The 20,760-nt window shown below is 46.3% G+C and overlaps 1 protein-coding gene across 2 annotated transcripts in view; it reads right to left on the bottom strand.

Moving 5' to 3' along the window:
• Window positions 1-3,399: 3,399 nt before the first annotated feature.
• The window catches only part of LOC139407850 (metallophosphoesterase MPPED2-like), a 51,996-nt gene continuing 34,635 nt past the window's right edge, over window positions 3,400-20,760 (bottom strand). For both annotated transcript variants that reach the window (XM_071151723.1, XM_071151731.1), the window contains exons 5-7: window positions 7,529-7,644; window positions 6,389-6,502; window positions 3,400-6,039 (exon numbers count right to left, since the gene is read on the bottom strand). In XM_071151723.1, coding sequence (XP_071007824.1) covers window positions 5,930-6,039; window positions 6,389-6,502; window positions 7,529-7,644 — 340 coding nt within the window. In that variant the 3' untranslated portion in view covers window positions 3,400-5,929. The remainder of the gene's footprint in view (window positions 6,040-6,388; window positions 6,503-7,528; window positions 7,645-20,760) is intronic.

Raw genomic sequence — 20,760 nt, 5'->3', positions numbered from 1 at the left:
GAGACCCTGGGTCTCGACCGCGCCCTGTGCAACTGGGTACTGGACTTCCTGACGGGCCGCCCCCAGGTGGTGAGGGTAGGCAACAACATCTCCTCCCCGCTGATCCTCAACACTGGGGCCCCACAAGGGTGCGTTCTGAGCCCTCTCCTGTACTCCCTGTTCACCCACGACTGCGTGGCCACGCACGCCTCCAACTCAATCATCAAGTTTGCGGACGACACAACAGTGGTAGGCTTGATTACCAACAACGACGAGACGGCCTACAGGGAGGAGGTGAGGGCCCTCGGAGTGTGGTGTCAGGAAAATAACCTCACACTCAACGTCAACAAAACTAAGGAGATGATTGTGGACTTCAGGAAACAGCAGAGGGAACACCCCCCTATCCACATCGATGGAACAGTAGTGGAGAGGGTAGCAAGTTTTAAGTTCCTCGGCATACACATCACAGACAAACTGAATTGGTCCACTCACACAGACAGCATTGTGAAGAAGGCGCAGCAGCGCCTCTTCAACCTCAGGAGGCTGAAGAAATTTGGCTTGTCACCAAAAGCACTCACAAACTTCTACAGATGCACAATCGAGAGCATCCTGGCGGGCTGTATCACCGCCTGGTACGGCAACTGCTCCGCCCTCAACCGTAAGGCTCTCCAGAGGGTAGTGAGGTCTGCACAACGCATCACCGGGGGCAAACTACCTGCCCTCCAGGACACCTACACCACCCGATGTCACAGGAAGGCCATAAAGATCATCAAGGACATCAACCACCCGAGCCACTGCCTGTTCACCCCGCTATCATCCAGAAGGCGAGGTCAGTACAGGTGCATCAAAGCTGGGACCGAGAGACTGAAAAACAGCTTCTATCTCAAGGCTATCAGACTGTTAAACAGCCACCACTAACATTGAGTGGCTGCTGCCAACACACTGACACTGACTCAACTCCAGACACTTTAATAATGGGAATTGATGGGAAATGATGTAAATATATCACTAGCCACTTTAAACAATGCTACCTTATATAATGTTACTTACCCTACATTATTCATCTCATAGGCATACGTATATACTGTACTCTATATCATCGACTGTATCCTTATGTAATACATGTATCACTAGCCACTTTAACTATGCCACTTTGTTTACATACTCATCTCATATGTATATACTGTACTCGATACAATCTACTGTATCTGCCTATGCTGCTCTGTACCATCACTCATTCATATATCCTTATGTACATATTCTTTATCCCCTCACACTGTGTACAAGACAGTAGTTTTGGAACTGTTAGTTAGATTACTTGTTGGTTATTACTGCATTGTCGGAACTAGAAGCACAAGCATTTCGCTACACTCGCATTAACATCTGCTAACCATGTGTATGTGACAAATAAAATTTGATTTGATTTGATTTGATCCTGTGACGCTGCCACGTTGAAAGTCACTGAGATATTCAGTAAGGCCATTCTCCTGCCAGTTTGTCTAATTTCTGCCCTGCTGGAGCTGCCCTGGTCAACTGTAAGAGTTGTTATTGTGAAGTGAAAACATCTAGGAGCAACAACGACTTAGCCCGGGAAGTGGTAGGCCACACACAAGCTTACAGATGTGGACCGCCGGGTGCTGAAGCGCGTAGTGTGTAAAAATCTCTCTCCTCGGTTGCAACACTCACTACCGAGTTCCAAACTACCTCTGGAAGCAACATCAGCACAAGAACTGTTTGTCGGGAGCTTCATGAAAATGGGGTTCTATGGCCGAGCAGCCGCATAACGCCTAAGATCATTCCAAGCGTCGGCTGGAGTGGTGTATAGCTCACCGCCATTGGACTCTTGAGCAGTGGAAATGCGTTCTCTGGAGTGATGAATTAAACTTCGCCATTTGGCAATCTGATGGACAAATCTGGGTTTGGTGGATGCCAGGAGTACGCTACCTGCCCCATTGCATAGTGCCAAATGTAAAGTTTAGTGGAGGAAGAATAATGGTCTGGGGATGTTTTTCATGGTTTGGGCTAGGCCCCTTATTTCCAGTAATTGGAAATCTTCACACTACAACACACAATGACATTCTATGTGTTTTAATAGAAATCAACTATATGTGTCCACATACTTTTGTATATAGTGTACATTAAAGTAAACCAAGTTTTAGAACTCCAGCTATCAAAGAATTTTAGCTATATGCAGTGATCTTTGCCAGCAAGTTTGTCAAGTAGCTAACGTTAGCTATTTAGCCAACTAGCTATTAGCCTAGCCATCCACCATGGTTATGGTAAGCAAGCTAAAGCCTTACTTCTTGAGACCAGCTAGAACACAACACAACTAAAGCATAACCGCAGATTAAAATCAAAGAGAGAGCAGAGACTTACAGATTGATGGTTGGGGCCCATCTGATGGTTAAACTTTTAAAAGAGTTAGCTACCAAAGCGAAGGGGAGGCGGGCATTTCAATGGACCAAAATAGATTGATTCCAGATGTCAGTCAGGTGGAAAAAGTTACAAAACACCCGTAGCCTACTTTACAGAGAACATGACAAAAAGTTGACAAAACAAAAAGGAGAACAGACGAGGTACTACACTTTTGGAGCAAGCATGTATGATTTTCTCTTTTGTTTTGAGCACACGGCAAGAAGGCACCAGAGCCTGCCGTGCTAATGGGTTCCCACTAGATAACACAACCACAAAGTCTGAAAAGCATGAGGTGTGGCTAACGTTAGCCAGCTTGATCAAGCTACTGAGCTAGCATTTGAACTCTGTAGCAGAGTAGATCCTCCACGTGACGTTGAGAAATAGTGCATTGTGTATAGTTTAGAAGTTACCTGGAAATACGTTATGTAATCACCCAAAAACACAACTATGTTTGTGCTTATAGGTAACCAGATCTGGACTACACTGCGGTTATATTGGCCTTTAAAAACTCATGCCTCCTACCCTTCAAGTACACATGGTCGTCTGATTTTTACTCAGCTCTGCAGCTCTCTACCTTCAAGCGGAGACAATCAAGCAAACACCCCCACACACAGGGTGGCAGTCAGCCTTCCTTCCCCACCATGCCCCTGACATCCATCAACGCCAAGGCCACCCTGACAATTCTGCCCAATCAATAGTAGGTGTCAGGACAGCATAGGGCCACAGCCATCCTTGTCAAGAGCACCCATTAATCCATGTTGCGGTCAGTCAGGGGATAAGTAATAGACTTAGGGCTTGATTCAATCTGTATATAACGGTGAACTTTACTGAAACAGATGGAATCCACCCCGCAATCAGTCTGGCCTAGACAGATTGTGCACAAATACAGCTTCACCTCTAGCCACTGGAGCGAGAGATAGGGGGATGCTTGAGCAATGTACGCTTTCCTTTAGTGTGCTCCGCTACTAATGTATATAAAAGGTCAAAAACAAAACTGTATAGCTATTCAACAGGTACAAATATGGCAATTTTATTTGCATATAAAGGCAACTAAATGTATTACAAGTTAAACAAAAGGTTCATAAACCAGGAAACTAAACAGGCATTTACAATGACAGAAGACTACCGTTGGCAACTTTTTTTTGTGCTAGCAAGATTGCATTTTCACACTGTGCAACAAAACAAAAATAATTAGCAAAATTCTTATTACTGTATTTTAGGGAAAAACTCACTTCTGCTTAGACAGTTGTGAAATATAATTTAAAACAGCTGTTTGCTGAATATCGATAAAAATATAAAAGTGAGATGAAAATGCATGTGTGCTTTGAATAGCATATAACATACATTTTTGAAAGGCTTTTAGTGGGCCTATATAAATTCACACAAACACCAATTCACATGTACTCCATGGAAGATGGGGACATTTGAGAATATACATAATATTTTGCGTCCTGTTTGAATGTGCCCCAGATCAAGGTAGATGATGCACCAGTACATACCTTTCCAAAACAAAACGTGAGAGCCCAAGGGACTACAGTATATAATAATTGGATACATTTCATATACTCAAAATGTTTCATTTTCAACAATACACAGGGCTTTAAGAGAGACAAAATAACTTATGTTACAATGCCAAATGCATGTTCTATTATCATCATGAGGTCAAGTATTGCTGATGTAGAGGGTACGATTACTGTCAGGTAGTGTATTTGCCTGTCAGACAAAAAGCGTATACAGTTGAAGTCAGAAGTTTACGTACAACTTATCCAAATGCATTTAAACTCAGTTTTTTTTCACAATTCCTGACATTTAATCCTAGTAACAATTCCCAGTCTTAGGTCAGTTAGGATCACCACTTTATTTTAAGAATGTGAAATGTCAGAATAATAGTAGAGAGAATGATTTATTTCAGCTTTTATTTCTTTCATCACATTCCTATTGGGTCAGAAGTTTACATACACTCAATTAGTATTTGGTAGCATTGCTTAACTTGGGTCAAACGTTTCGGGTTGCCTTCCACAAGCTTCCCACAATAAGTTGGGTGAATTGTGGCCCATTCCTCATGACAGAGCTGGTGTAACTGAGTCAGGTTTGTAGGCCTCCTTGATCGCACATGCTTTTTCAGTTCTGCCCACACATTTTCTATAGGATTGAGGTCAGGGCTTTGTGATGGCCACTCCAAAACCTTGACTTTGTTATCCTTAAGCCATTTTGCCACAACTGTGGAAGTATGCTTGGGGTCATTGTCTATTTGGAAGACCCATTTGCGACCAAGCTTTAACTTCCTGACTGATGTCTTGAGACGTTGCCTCAATATAACCACATAATGTTCCTCCCTCATGATACCATCCATTGTGTGAAGTGCACCAGTCCCTCCTGCAGCAAAGCACCCCTACAACATGATGGTGCCATCTCCATGCTTCACGGTTGGGATGGTGTTCTTCGGCTTGCAAGCCGAAGTGTGCACTTCCTCTAAACATAACGATAGTCATTATGGCCAAACAGTTCTATTTTTGTTTCATCAGACCAGAGGACATTTCTCCAAAAAGTAAGATCTTTGTCCCCATGTGCAGTTGCAAACCGTAGTCTGGCTTTATGGCGGTTTTGGAGCAGTGGCTTCCTCCTTTCTGAGCGGCCTTTCGGGTTTTACTTTCCTCCAGGATCTTCACAGGGTCCTTTGCTGTTGTCCTGGGGTTGATTTGCACTTTTCGCACCAAAGTACGTTCATCTCTAGGAGACAGAACGCATCTCCTTCCTGAGCGGTATGACGGCTGCGTGGTCCCATGGTGTTTATACTTGCATATTATTGTTTGTACTGATGAACATGGTACCTTCAGGCATTTGGAAATTGCTGAACCAGACTTGTGGAGGTCTACAATGTTTTTTCTGAGGTCTTGGCTGATTTATTTTAATTTTCCCATGATGTCAAGCAAAGAGGCACTGAGTTTGAAGGTAGGCCTTGAAATACAAACCACAGGTACACCTCCAATTAACTCAAATTATGTCAATTAGCCTATCAGAAGCTTCTAAAGCAATGACATCATTTTCTGGAATTTTCCAAGCTGTTTAAAGGCACAGTCAACTTAGTGTATGTAAACTTCTGACCCACTGGAATTGTGATAGTGAATTATAAGTGAAGTAATCTGTCTGTAAACAATTGTTGGAAAAATTACTTGTGTCATGAACAAAGTAGATGTCCTCACCGACTTGCCAAAACTATAGTTTAAGAAGAAATGTGTGGAGTGGTTGAAAAACAAGTTTTAATGACTCCAACCTAAGTGTATGTAAACTTCCAACTTCAACTGTACGTCTTGAGAGAGAAAACAAAGAATGACAAATGGCACAGAAAACCCGTTATTGCAGCAAATGCAAACAATTGGAAAATATGAAATATTTTACGAAGTTCATCATTTCATTACTAGAATCAGATTTTTCATGCATTTTTACAAGCATTTTTACAAAAGCCAAATATCTTGAAGATTAACATTTAGTACAACTCATTTGATTAAAAAAATGCTGGTTCATTTACGATGCTCTATGGGTTGGGGAGGTCGAATATGATGGGGGGGTTGGTGGGCTGGAAACTGGCTGTACAGGTGGAGGAGTTGATAAAAGTTGTGCATCCATCCGTCATAATGCCGTACCCTGCAGACAGAGGACAGAGAAATAAGACGACACCAGAGTCAAAACAGAGACAATAAAAGGTCTGTTAAGCTAGAGATGCATGGCACAGGATAGCCCCCACTGATACAGTATTAAGTGCCCTAGTACAGCATCCATGTTAGGAAGTGTTTTGCCTGAAATTGGACTCCTTCCTATAATTGTGTAAACTGCCTTAATTTTGCGGGACCCCAGGAAGAGTAGGTGCCAAGGCAGCAAAATTAAGGTAATAGGGATCCATAATAAATACAATATGGATGCTGTACATCAGTACTCTACCAATCTGTTATTGCGTAGAACCAGGACTATGGAGGACAGGGTACAGAATACTCACCCTCGTGGATGCCACCGAAGGCGTGGAGCTTGGGTCGGACCCTCTGCTGTACCGTGTTCAGCAGCTCCACACAGCCCACTCTCTGGAGCTCCTTGGGGACCCAGTCACGGAAACCTGTCCCAAACCACACCAATAGATTGATTAACACACTTGATTAAGCATAAGAAGGATACATTTGTAACGGAAATACTTTTAACAACAAATTAATTTATAACATGTAGGCACAAACTAAGGGCGACATATTCTCCGTCTTAACGCTGTTCGGAATTACATTATAAAACAATAATGTGTTACGAACATATGTGCTGTGAATGTTTGAATGGAACTTAGGCAATAGATTATAGATTTTGTTTTTACTGGCAAGAGTTTAAAACATTACCAATATAATACACAGACAATAATATTATTTTAGTTAAATATTAAAAACATAGGCAACAACACCAGCCTCATTTCAAGCATGGGCCTATGATGGCCTACTCTGCACTATTCATCATCTACCATTATTGTCCCTGTTTTATTCTTATCTTGTAGCCTACATCAATACATTCATGTAATTATACTTTATGTGGGAAGGTTAATTAGCATACTCTTCCCCCAAACCTCTTTTGACACTTCCATTTTTGGCTCCACCTACGCAGAAGCACATACAGGTGAGGTGAAAATACCCAGCTCGTCATTGCACAGGCTTTGTAGCTCGTTGCACGTGTTTCACCGCGAGGAAAAGGTCACCCTAACTCTGCTTCCATTACTACCAGTTAAAGCCCAGACTATATGATATTTTGGGTCCGATACCGATTCAGATTTTTTTGAGGGGGAAAATTGACCTATACTGATATATCTGCTAATATACTGGTTTAACAGCAGGGATTTTTTTTCCCAATACTGAATTCTCGTGTGCCACCCAAAAGAGCAATTGTCTAAGAAATATGCTTCAAACGTTGATTTCTAACATGGTGACAATAATGAGAATTACCGCAAGTGTTCAGATAAGCATGAGATTCCGGTTTTCATCCTATTTATTGAATATCAGCTCTCTGTGGAATTACTTCCAGTATGTGACACAGTAATCACAGCAATACAGCAACCAGTTTTAGCAGTCTGTGGGATAGTGTGTTTTGCGGTTATATGAACTCAACTCACCGAGGGGAGGTCCATGGGTCATGAGAACGTCTATACCCTCTGGAACCTGATTCCACTTGTCCAGTAGTGACTGACCGCGGGGAAGGTTAAAACCCCAGCCATTAAACCATGGCGTCCTGTAGAAACAGTTTAAAGAAATCTACATTACACACACCTGCGCTAAATACTGAATACAGTATATGGGCATACATGCAATTCAAACATGAACACAGAACTGAGTACAATGTTTTTTTTAAGTAAATTGCGAGAAAGAGAGAAACAGTTTTTTTCCACCAGGACATACAGTGCATTCGGGAAGTATTCAGACCCCTTCCCTTCTTCCACATTTTGTTACAGCCTTATTCCAACATGGATTAAAAAAAAAAATCCCTTAATCCACACACAATACCCCATAATGAGAAATTAAATGACAAAGCAAAAACAGTTTGTAATTTTTTGCAAATGTATTCAAAATAAAACAGTAAAAACTTATTTACCGAGGTATTCAGACCTTTTGCTATGAGACTTGAAATTGAGCTCAGGTGCATCCTGTTTCCATTGATCACCTGTGGTAAATTAAATTGATTGGACATTATTGGAAAGGAACACACCCGTCTATATACAGACCCACAGTTGACAGTGCATGTCAGAGAAAAAAACAAGCCATTAGAGGTTGTCAATAGAGCTCTGAGACAGGATTGTGTTGAGGCACAGATCTGGGGAAAGGTACCAAAAAATGTCTGCAGCATTGCAGCATTGAAGGTCCCCAAGAACACAGTGGCCTCCATCATTCTTAAATGGAAGAAGTCTGGAACCCCCAAGACTCTTCCTAGAGCTGGCCGCCCAGCTAAACTGAGCAATCGGGGGAGAAGGGCCTTGGTCAGGGTGGTAACCAAGAACCAGATGGTCACTCTGACAGAACTTCAGAGTTCCTCTGTGGAGATGGGAGAACCTCCCAGAAGGACAACCATCTCTGCATCACTCTACCAAATCAGGCCTTTATGGTAGTGGCCAGACAGAAGACACTCCTCATTAAAAGGCATATGACAGCTTGGAGTTTGCTATTAGGCAACTAAAGGACTCTCAGACCATGAGAAACAAGATTCTCTGGTCTGATGAAACTAAGATTGAACTCTTTAGTCTGAATGCCAATCATCACGTCTGGAGGAGACCTGACACCATCCCTACGGTGAAGCATGGTGGTGACAGCATCATGCTGCATCATGCTGTGGGGATGTTTTTCAGCGGCAGGGACTAGTTAGGATCGAGGCAAAGATGAACGGAGCAAAGTACAAAGAGATCCTTGCTCCAGAGCGCTCAGGACCTCAGAATTGGGCAAAGGTTCACCTTCCAACTGGACAACGATCCTATGCACACAGCCAGGAGTGGCTTCGGGACAAGTCGCAATGTCCTTGAGTTGCCCAGCCAGAGCCCGGACTTAAACATCTCTGTAGAGGCCTGAAAATAGCTGTGTAGCGACGCTCCCCATCCAACCTGACAGAGCTTGACAGGATCTGCAGAGAAGAATGGGAGAAACCACAAATACAGGTGTGCCAAGCTTGTAGCGTCATACCAAGAAAACTTGAGGCTGTAAATCGCTACCAAAGGTGCATCAACAAAGTACTGAGTAAAGGGTCTGAATAGTTATGTAAATGTGATGTCTTTGTCATTATGGGGTAGTGTGTAGATTGATGAGGAAAAAATATATGTAATCAATTTTAGAATAAGTAACGTAACAAAATGTGGAAAAGTCAAGGGGTCTGAATTCTTTCGGGGGGGGGGGGGGCGGGGGGTCCCTCCCAGATTGGATTTTTTTTTTGTATTATTGGTGTAGAAAGACTTGACTTTACTGAAAATGTTTAAATTCAGTGTGATGTTATTTTGGGGGCATATCATCTGGGTGTACGCCTATGAGAATCAGAACCATTTTCTAAGTTTGAGAACCTTAAGCCTTTAACCGGTCTTCGAGATTGAAGTCTTATTTACATATGTACTTATTTAGTTGTTTAGTGGTGTTTTAGTGGTAGAGTTCGCAAACAAAAACAATAATCATGATATCATTGATTATGTGACATCATGGTAAGCATAGGCTACTATGTAGTTAGCATGTAAATGAGAAGGTTTTCGGGAAAGCCTTTCCATCTACCAGAGGACTGTTTTCATTAGCATCAATACTAACGCCTACACAAAGTGGTAGACGTGCGAACAGCACACACGGACATCTTCCTTGCCCTTTCAGAAAGTTGTTGTCACACCCTGACCATAGTTTACTTTGTATGTTTCTATGTTTTGGTTGGTCAGGGTGTGATCTGAGTGGGCATTCTATGTTACATGTCTAGTTTGTCTAGTTCTATGTTCGGCCTGATATGGTTCTCAATCAGAGGCAGGTGTTCGTCATTGTCTCTGATTGGGAACCATATTTAGGTAGCCTGGGTTTCACTGTGTGTTTGTGGGTGATTGTTCCTGTCTATGTGTTTTCACCAGATAGGCTGTTTAGGTTTTCGTTACGTTCATTACGTTCTTTATTTTGTAGTGTTTGTATTGATTCGTGTTTTACGTTTGTTTATTAAAACATGGATCGCAATCGACACGCTGCATTTTGGTCCGACTCTCCTTCTCATATAGAAAACCGTTACAGAATCAACCACCACAAAAGGACCAAGCAGCGTGTCAACAGGCAGGAGCAGCGCGAGGAGATGAGCAATAAGGATTTCTGGACATGGGAGGAAATCCTCGACGGGAGAGGACCCTGGGCTAAACCAGGGGAGTGTAGCCGCCCAAAGGTGCAGCAGGTGAAGAGGCAACAGGAGCAGCCCAAAGAGGAGGTATGGACATGGGAGGACGAATTAGAAGGAAGAGGACCCTGGGCTCAGCCAGGAGAATATCGCCGCCCCAAAGAAGAACTGGAGGCTGCGAAAGCGGAGAGGCGCTGGTATGAGGAGGCAGCACGGCGACGCGGATGGAAGCCTGAGAGCCAGCCCCAAAAATTTCTTGGGGGGGGGCTAACAGGGAGTATGGCTACGCCAGGTAGGAGACCTGCGCAAACTCCCTGTGCTTACCGGCGGGCTAGAGAGACCGGACAGGCACCGTGTTATGCAGTGGTGCGCACGGTGTCTCCAGTGCGGGTTCATAGCCCGGTGCGGTATATTCCAGCTCCGCGTGTCGGCCGGGCTAGATTGAGCGTCGAGCCTAATGCCATGAAGCCGGCTCTACGCAGCTGGTCCCCAGTGCGTCTCCTTGGGCCGGCTTACATGGCACCAGCCTTGCGCTCGGTGTCTCCGGTTCGCCTGCATAGCCCAGTGCGGGCTATTCCACCTCGCCGCACTGGCAGGGCGACCGTGAGCATTCAACCAGGTAAGGTTGGGCAGGCTCGGTGCTCAAGAGCTCCAGTACGCCTGCACGGTCCGGTCTTTCCAGTACCACCTCCACACCCCAGCCCTCCGGTAGCAGCTCCCCGCACCAGGCTTCCTGTGCGTGTCCTTGGCCCAGTACCACCAGTGCCAGCACCACGCATCAGGCCTACAGTGCGCCTCGCCTGTCCAGCGCTGCCAGAGCCTTCCTCCTCTTCAGCGCTGTCGGAGTCTCCCGCCTGTTTAGCGCTGTTAGAGCCTTCCTTCTCTACAGCGCTGCCGGAGTCTCCCGCCTGTTCAGAACTGCCAGTTTGCAAGGAGCTGCCAGTTTGCAAGGAGCTGCCAGTTTGCAAGGAGCTGCCAGTTTACAAGGAGCTGCCAGTTTGCAAGGAGCTGCCAGTTTGCAAGGAGCTGCCAGTCTGCATAGAGCTGCCAGTCTGCATAGAGCTGCCAGTCTGCAAGGAGCTGCCAGTCTGCAAGGAGCTGCCAGTCTGCAGGGAGCTGCCAGTCTGCAAGGAGCCGCCAGAGCTGCCAGTCTGCAGGATGCCGCCAAAGCTGCCAGTTTGCAAGGAGCCGCCAGAGCTGCCAGTCTGCAAGGAGCCGCCAGAGCTGCCAGTTAGCATGGAGCAGCCAGAGCCGCCAGTCAGCATGGAGCAGCCAGGGCCGCCAGTCAGCATGGAGCAGCCAGGGCCGCCAGTCAGCATGGAGCAGCCAGGGCCGCCAGTCAGCATGGAGCAGCCAGGGCTGCCAGTCAGCATGGAGCAGCCAGAGCAGCCAGTCAGCATGGAGCAGCCAGTCAGCATGGAGCAGCCAGAGCTGCCAATCAGCATGGAGCAGCCAGAGCAGCCAGTCAGCATGGAGCAGCCAGTCAGCATGGAGCAGCCAGAGCTGCCAGTCAGCATGGAGCAGCCAGTCAGCATGGAGCAGCCAGAGCTGCCAGTCAGCATGGAGCAGCCAGTCAGCATGGAGCAGCCAGAGCTGCCAGTCAGCATGGAGCAGCCAGTCAGCATGGAGCAGCCAGAGCTGCTAGTCGACCAGACTCTTCCAGATCTGCCAGTCGACCAGACTCTTCCAGATCTGCCAGTCGACCAGACTCTTCCAGATCTGCCAGTCGACCAGACTCTTCCAGATCTGCCAGTCGACCAGACTCTTCCAGATCTGCCAGTCGACCAGACTCTTCCAGATCTGCCAGTCGACCAGACTCTTCCAGATCTGCCAGTCGACCAGACTCTTCCACATCTGCCAGTCGACCAGACTCTTCCACATCTGCCAGTCGACCAGACTCTTCCACATCTGCCAGTCGACCAGACTCTTCCACATCTGCCAGTCGACCAGACTCTGCCAGATCTGCCAGTCGACCAGACTCTGCCAGATCTGCCAGTCAGCCAGGATCTGCCAGATCTGCCAGTCAGCCAGGATCTGCCAGTCAGCCAGGATCTGCCAGATCTGCCAGTCAGCCAGGATCTGCCAGAACCGCCAGCCAGCCAGGATCTGCCGGATCCAACTACCTGCCTGAGCTTCCTCTCAGTACTGAGCTTCCTCTCAGTGCTGAGCTTCCTCTCAGTGCTGAGCTACCCATCAGTCCCGAGCTACCTCTGTCCCGAGCTGTCCTTCTGTTCCGAGCTGCCCCTCTGTCCCGAGCTGTCATTTAGGAGGGTAACCTATCTAGGGACGCTAAGGAGGTGGACTAAGACTATTATGGAGTGGGGTCCACGTCCAGCGCCAGAGCCGCCACCGCGGACAGATGCCCACCCAGACCCTCCCCTATAGGTTCAGGTTTTGCGGCCGGAGTCCGCACCTTGGGGGGGGGGGGGGGGGGGGGGGGTACTGTCACACCCTGACCATAGTTTACTTTGTATGTTTCTATGTTTTGGTTGGTCAGGGTGTGATCTGAGTGGGCATTCTATGTTACATGTCTAGTTTGTCTAGTTCTATGTTCGGCCTGATATGGTTCTCAATCAGAGGCAGGTGTTCGTCATTGTCTCTGATTGGGAACCATATTTAGGTAGCCTGGGTTTCACTGTGTGTTTGTGGGTGATTGTTCCTGTCTATGTGTTTTCACCAGATAGGCTGTTTAGGTTTTCGTTACGTTCATTACGTTCTTTATTTTGTAGTGTTTGTATTGATTCGTGTTTTACGTTTGTTTATTAAAACATGGATCGCAATCGACACGCTGCATTTTGGTCCGACTCTCCTTCTCATATAGAAAACCGTTACAGTTGTTCATATCTTATGATAAACTTGGACAAGTGAATTTAGGTCAATACATTTTGGGAATATTGTTGAATTCTATTTTAATGCCTGGATTCTGCGAGGGCCCTAATCATCATATTTGGAACATAATGAGGCTCTCCATCACCTATTGGTGTAGTTACGATTCACCATCTTCATAACATGTTTTCATCATTTATCTACATATACTTGTCCCGATGCGATATCGTGGACATAAACACATTGCGTGATTTATGAATGGCAAAGGGTTATAGATGTACTTTATTCGTTCAGTTCGAAACTTTTTATAAACTAGTCCACGCTTGTTCAGTTGTCAAATCAAAGCACAGTAAATAGCAGGGACGTCGCTGGGCCTTTTTGTACGGGGGGGGGGGGGGGGAAATCGTGTTCAGTTCTCCACCATGTATTTGCTACTGATGTTTCAGTCCCTCCTTTCTGTAACTGAGGGGCTTCACAAGTTCCTCCGGAAAGAGACTGCAAACCTGGCAGAAGCTCGTTTCGGCCAACAAGCTGTATGTGACACACCGATAGGCAAACGCACAGATGCATTTGCCACAGAACTTTATGACAGAACCAAAGCACTCCGTGAAAATTCACATTATTCCAGAGGCAGATGCAGCAAGAAAGTGCAAACAAAGAGCGATTGTGTGGTGGAGACCTCCTTGGGTTTAGGTAGAGAATTGTCATGATCCCAAACAATGAGAACAGAGTTGTTGCTCCCCATGCTTGGACAAGATGGATTCTCTAACTGTAGATGCAGGTCTGCTCAAAGGCATACAGGCAGGCAGCCCCAACTCAAACAAAACAATTCCTCGATACCTCATGCTTAACTGAGTTTGCCAAGCACTACAGTATTGATGTTAAAACACAAGAGATGTTGGTGGCCAGAAACTTTCTTGCCCGGAAAAGAGAGGCTGGATGTCCTCCCAAAGATATACTTGCTGGGCATAACCTCCTGGATGATGAAGTGTTTCCTTCTCTGAAGGAAATCATTCAGCTTGCCCTGACAGTTCCTGTGAGCAGCTGCTCCTGTGAAAGGTCCTTTAGTGCACTGCGCCGGATGCACTCCTGGTTGCGTAAGACAATGGTTCAGAAAAGTATTGGAGCCATGTCCATTGAGGGTGAAGTGTTTGGGTCACTAAGTGTCATTGACCGCTTTGCCACCTTTAAAAATAGGAGGTACACTGATGCGTACACCCACAAAATAAGCATCAAAAGAGAGAAGCAGGAGGAGCAGTTCCTTAATATAGGTTGTAATATTTGTTTGGGATCTTACTTTATCAGATTTTATTCCTAATCTATTTTATTTAGCTCATTAGTTGAATTTAGTTTTGCCCCTTTGTGGATGAATGATACTGTTTTTTTTCTAATGTTATAACATGATCTGCATCTCTCGCTCTCTCCTCTCTCTCTCTCCAAATAAAATCCCAAAGTGTTTTTGATACATAGTACTCCCATTTTTGTGCCTTTTGTTGTTGGATGGATGGGGACAGAGTAGACTTTAATTTCTTTATTTGGATATCATTTAAGTAAGTCATATTAGATCAGTGTCTAACCTAATGTAACATCTACTTACAGCTCACACTCTCAAAACACATAGATCCCCCTGAACGCAGCCCACTCTCCAGATCCCAACCACCTGAATTCTGATCGCACATCTCTATGTCATTATCACACACTATTTAGTTCAGTTATCTGCACCGCATCATTGTGAGGTATTGTTTGTTTTGTGACACGTCTATTCGGAACTCTGTTTTTCCCGTAATTTAATCCTCCTGTGTATGATAGTTTTTGCCTGCCTCACTAACGACACCTTTTGCCTATTCCCTGCCTGTACTTTAGCCTATCGGATTTCCTGTTATCAATCTATTGCCTGATCTCCTGGATGACGTTACTAGCCTTTTCCCTGCCTGTGTTGTTGCCTTTTTGGACCCCCTGTGTATGACATTCTGTCTGCCCCTGGACCCAGCTACCTGCCTCCTCCTTCCTTTAAAAAAACATGAAAATATGTTTTGGGGGCTTTAAAAAAATCCCGGGGGAGGATGCCCAGACCCCCCCTAAAAGAGGATTAGCCCCCCCTATTCATGAATCTCTAGTGACATCTATGGTAAATAGCCAATGCACCATGAGTCCGCATGGCTGGCTATGAAAGAAAATAAATGAATATGCCAGAAAACAATAATTAGGCTAAGTGGATTTCGACTCATTGTTACAACTTACACGGTATGTGCAAATTCACAAGCATCATGCTCTCTCCATCCTCCGTGTAAAGAAATTTGACTGCAACCAACCACTACACAAATTGTACCAGAAGGCGGGACAGATGACAGGTAAAAGCAGTCTGCTATCACTCGCTTTATGACTGACAGGCGCCTATCCTATCATTAGATCGCTAGAAGATGCCCAGAGAAAATGCGAGAAAGAGAGAGAGAGAGAGCTGAAGACAGCGAGCCATAGAGGGAGATAGAGGGCTATTAGACGACCAGGACATTCATTCTGGCCACACGGCTGTGCCACAGCATAACAGAGGTCATCCAAAGAGGAGGCAAATTGATTAAGCTGTCAGCACCAATGAGAAAGAGCATGTTAAGAGATTTATGTCTCTCCTGGGACAGGCCTCGTAACACACACATCAGTATGTATGGGCAGCCCTGCCCTGACTGCCGCCTTTATAGCGACTGCTCAGACAGCCAGGGCACAGGGAGGTAAAGAGATGGCCCGGCCTCAACGGCCAGACAGCACAGCACACATCAGGCCACGGCTAAATCTGGCCAGAGCTGCCTGGGAGAGGGTGGGGAGACGGACGGACGGGGGGGCGGAGTGGAAGCTCTTTGGTCTCGACTAAATGAACGCTGATAGCTGTGGCCTTATGACTGATGTGGCCCGTGGGGCATTTATCAACCTGCCTGGACAGCCTAGGCTACACCGTGGCGCAGGTCTCTCTGCAGGGTTCAACCCAGGGCTGCTGCTGCCTACGGGGGACATTAACTACGTACAAAACACTCCAGATTGATGCTTCCCTTCTGACCAAAGACACATTTCACGGTTCGAGTCATTCCGGTCCTAACCTAAAGTCTCTGGCGTATAAGAAGCGCATGAGCTCCGTTCCTTTCTTAATGGTCCTGGCGAGAGAGACAAAAAATGTCAGGGTGAGGTTCTCTTCTGCACTGTTCAACCAATCCAGTAAATGTGGGGTTAAGATGCAGTGTCCTCTGTTAAACTCCAGGCACTGCTTCCATTTCCCCCTGATGCCTCTGGACCAGCCTCTGGACCAACTTTCACATCGAGTAATGTGAGCTTGAATCAGGCACATTTTGTATTGTGTGGCTTTCAACAAAATGAAAACATCAAACTCACACACTGCCAAGTTCAATTCAAATGCAAATTTGATTTGTATGGTCTCGTTACATATCAGCATTTCTGTTAAACCCCCCCCACTGTGCGATAGCAAAGGCCTGCTGACACAGCTCTGCACTGCGTTGCTCACAAACAGCCAATTCATATTGACTGCACCTATATATTTCCCTCCAGGCTGGGTAACACTGCCTTCTCCAACCTTGTGACTAAAAGCTGAGCCTGTTCTGTGTTAGAACTGGATCCTACCGCTGACACCAGTGCACAGATTAATCCTGCGTTTTCCCCCGGCGTCTCTCTCGATCCCAGCAGAGCAGACAGAGATGAGAGGTGAACAATGAGCTGTGCTGCTCAATACAGGAGCCTGTAAGAGACAGGAAGTGGAGGGGGGGGGGAGGACTCCATTAGCTGGAGCAGGGGGAGCAGGAGCATCGTTGTGAGGGGGGGGGGGGGGGGGGCCCTTGGGAAGAAAGTACACAGATACATCTCTATGTTGTCATACCGTCAGAGGATTCACAACAAGACAAAGACCAGAAATGGGGGGGGGGCGGGACACACACACACACACAGAAGAAACAACAACCTTAGCGTCCCCCAGTTTAATCATGGACAAAAATTATTTTAAAGTGCCCACATAGGCCTAAACATAGGGGGGGGTAGGATATTGCGGGTAGACATGAGTAGACATGAGATAAGATCAGATGAGATTCAACTCTGCGTGCCTGTCATCACTAGGCTAACTGATAGACTACCTCTGGCCACTGCTGTTGTCTCCTGTTGGGGAATGATCCATCAGGACGTGCGGTGCTCTGGCTGCCCGGACTCAGGCTGTTAAAAAAATATATACAATAACGCTAGGTCCTGTCCTGCATGCCTGGGCCCTCTGCTTTAAGAGGCCAGTGGCAGCTTGATCGTGATTGATGGCAGAGTAAATAAAGCACAGTGCCTGCTTTAGAGCATGGTGTGTCGGGGGGTATACACACGGGTGCAATCCTTCATCATTGCTAGGGCTAGCGTTTCTGCAGACACCCCCACACCCCACCCCCCGACAGGCAGGCAGACATTCAGCAGATAAAGCCCTGCAATAACAGCCACTGTCTGGACTTGCTGCTATCTGATCATCACCTCACTCTCTGTCATTACACCCACACGCACAGTACACACATGTAGGTGTGCACACACACAGCGTACACACACGCAAATGCAAACACACATTTCTGCTTTTCCAAGCATAGATCTGACAACATCCTCTTGTTAAATATGCCAATCTGTACAGTGTACATCGTCTTGACACGACAAGCCACGTGTGTCATTGGTTGGAACTTTTATCAGCATGTGAGCTTGGTGACCTGTCAGCTGAACCGAACACAGAATGCAGACATGGGCCAGACATTTTTCGCTCTAAAACAGTGCCCCAGCCGCACCCCTAGCTTCAGGTTATTTATGAAAGGGGTCAGGTCAGCCAGTAATGCACTGCCTCGCGAGTCCCTCTTGTCTCTCCAATCTAAAAGGGCTACTGGAATCTTCAAATATTAATCCACTCGGTCAGGACTATCTGTGGGTAGTAGGTACTAGACTAGAAGTGAGGGGCATAGGGCTGTGTACGGCTGTAATGTTGAACAGCTCTCTGCTGCAGCAGAGTGTTACTGAGAGGGAAATTAAGGGCCCGGGGATTTCCTGTCTGTCTGCAATGGCATTTGATGCTACATACCTGGTAACATACTCTGTCAGTCACAATACTGACATGAGGAAGCTAAAATGGTAAAATGCTGCATTTTCTCTGTGTAAAGCCTACCATCTCCCGTTTCTCTCTATCGCCTGGCCTGGACAGATGGTCTTAGCTTCTAGCAAACACTAGTCACACTACACTCGACGGTGTCGTGTACTCAGCCAGGCTTGTTGTGACACTGCACTGGTGGTCCAGTCAACCACTCAACCCCACTGAGTAGGCTAGCTGCATCCTCCTCAGTCTGAATGTCACCTGGTAGTACAATCAGCTTTTCTGCATTCATTAATTTGCTAGTCATTGAAGCCTGGGAGTGATCATCAGTAGTCTACACACACCAGAGGGCTACACACACACACACGTCGTCTCATTCAAGGTCTCCTCTACCGAGATGGCTCTGGACGACCCTGGTTAGTCAAACGAGCCGCATAATTCATTGTGGTAAAGGGCACCGCACTGGTTGGTTATTTCACAGATCATTACATTGTGGTGCTAGGCGGAGGCTGTTAAAGCACTTGTGATGTCACTGTAAAATTCTGGAAGATGTTGAGGTAACAAGGCTCTGGCTGGCTCCTGGCGGGGGGGGGCAATAGCAAGGCCTCTTACTGCTGACTGACACATACAGGGACTGAGGAGGGGCAGGCTCACAGAAACACATAGCTAGAGAAATTGGTGTCAGCGGTGGGATTTGCCCCTAACACCTGAACATCATTCAACCTGGACACAAAGGCCCTAGCCATCCGAATCCACTGTGGCCTTGTGGTAGGCTGGAGTTCATCCAAAAGAGAGGGCAGGCGTCTCCTCCTCTCGTCTGTGGGTGTTCATCCCCCCCTCCTTTCCTTCTCTCTCCCCCCACCACCACCCTTATGACCCCCGCCTGCCGCCTTCGTGGCAACCTGACCCCTCTTCCTGTGCACAAGTTTGCCCTGCCTGCCTGGCGCTGTGTGAGAGCCTCCAGCGCTGGGCTGCAGTCAGCCAGAGCAGGACAATGCACTGCTGAAAGATCTGAGGAGGGTAGCAGACACGAGCAGCTAATTAACACTGACGTGCAGCTTGCACCTCCGGGTCAAAGGTCACTTCACAATCAGTGATGTCAGCATATAAGGCCTCGCAGGGGCCTGTAGGGCAGAGCAGAGCAGCATTTCAACACCTCCCCAGTGAAAACCAACGCTCCCAGAGGCTGAGCATAACCATAGAGTCCCTTGTGGTTTTGATTTTGGGGAAGGAGAACAGACCGTGGCCTATTTTCCCCAGGCTCTCACGTTACTGCTTCTTCCTCTGAAGTGATGGATCTTGTGGAACAGTCCACTCGCCAATGGACAGACGGACATTCAAAACTTGACCAAAACCGCTGCTATCCCAAAGGCACTTCTTTTACATATTGTATTATTACATTATCATATCCAGCTATATTCTGGAAAGTCTTTATTGAAAAGTGAGGTGAAGTATTTTGTCAGAAAACTAGGGCTGGGAATTGCCAGGGTTCTCACGGTATGATATTATGGCAATTGTTTTGTGCTGATATGATATGTATTTGCGATTCTCATGATTCTATATGTTTTACGATTCGATACTGCGATTTTATTGCGGTTTCCAAACATATTGCTCACAACATGTCTTCCGCAGAGAGACAAGAGAGCATGAGAGAATTTGTTTTGATCAATCATCGAAAATAAGTGCTGAAAACACGTTGGCTCACTATTTAAAAAAAGAATACGGAGAACAAGCTATAGGATGAAAAATAGGAGAGTTTTGGCAGAGGTGCAGACAACTAGCGCTAGCTAACGCTACCTAGCAACAAAATAATAATAATTCCAAATAATATAATAAGTCATACTGTGTGAGGTAATTGTTATCAGACAAGTTGTTGTGGTGACAGGATTAACACATTGAGGGGTAACAGGGATTTCCACCAAGTGACACCGAGAGTTGGAACCTCATTTCAGATATGCCCTTTATTTCCTTGCATAAAAACACCAGGGTCATTTGAGGCTATGCTCGCATACTGTTGCCGATTAGTCAGGCAGCTTTTCCCATTCCCATCTATTCATCTGCTACACAGATGGACAGGGAAAAAAAGCCACACATGACATTAAGACAATGGCCAGTCAACCAGTCAATAAAGTACATTGCTATCCCAGCATGAGTGTCCATGTGAGAGATTGAGCTTGCATTAACCTCACAGCTACGCTGTCCTCACTGACCCACACACCCAGTGGAACTGATTTAAATAGCAAACACACTGAGGATGATACACACACACACACACACGGCTGTGCCACGGTTTCTATGGGAACAGAGAACCACACCTTCTTTGTGGCTCTGCCTGGCGGGCTCTCACCCGATGTGAACCCAGAGGTCACATGACCAGTGTGTCCGCAGTCATAGGAGGATTAGAGGAAGTCTTAGCATTTCTAAAGCCATACTCAGGCTGCCACTGTCACCTTGCTGCCTATAGCATAGCAGCTCAGCTCCCTTTGCCCTCAGTCCCACTGACACACACACATAGAACGCTTCTAGGTCAGGTCATGATATATCTGCCATGAAAGGAGGAGGTATTAGCTGTTCAATGCTACTAGGAGATATGGAAC

This window comes from Oncorhynchus clarkii, chromosome 1 (assembly GCF_045791955.1).
Source record: "Oncorhynchus clarkii lewisi isolate Uvic-CL-2024 chromosome 1, UVic_Ocla_1.0, whole genome shotgun sequence".
Classification (NCBI taxonomy): Eukaryota; Metazoa; Chordata; class Actinopteri; order Salmoniformes; family Salmonidae; genus Oncorhynchus; species Oncorhynchus clarkii.
The sequence above is the reverse complement of the archived record's forward strand: the minus strand, read 5'-3'. Positions and strand labels throughout refer to the sequence as shown.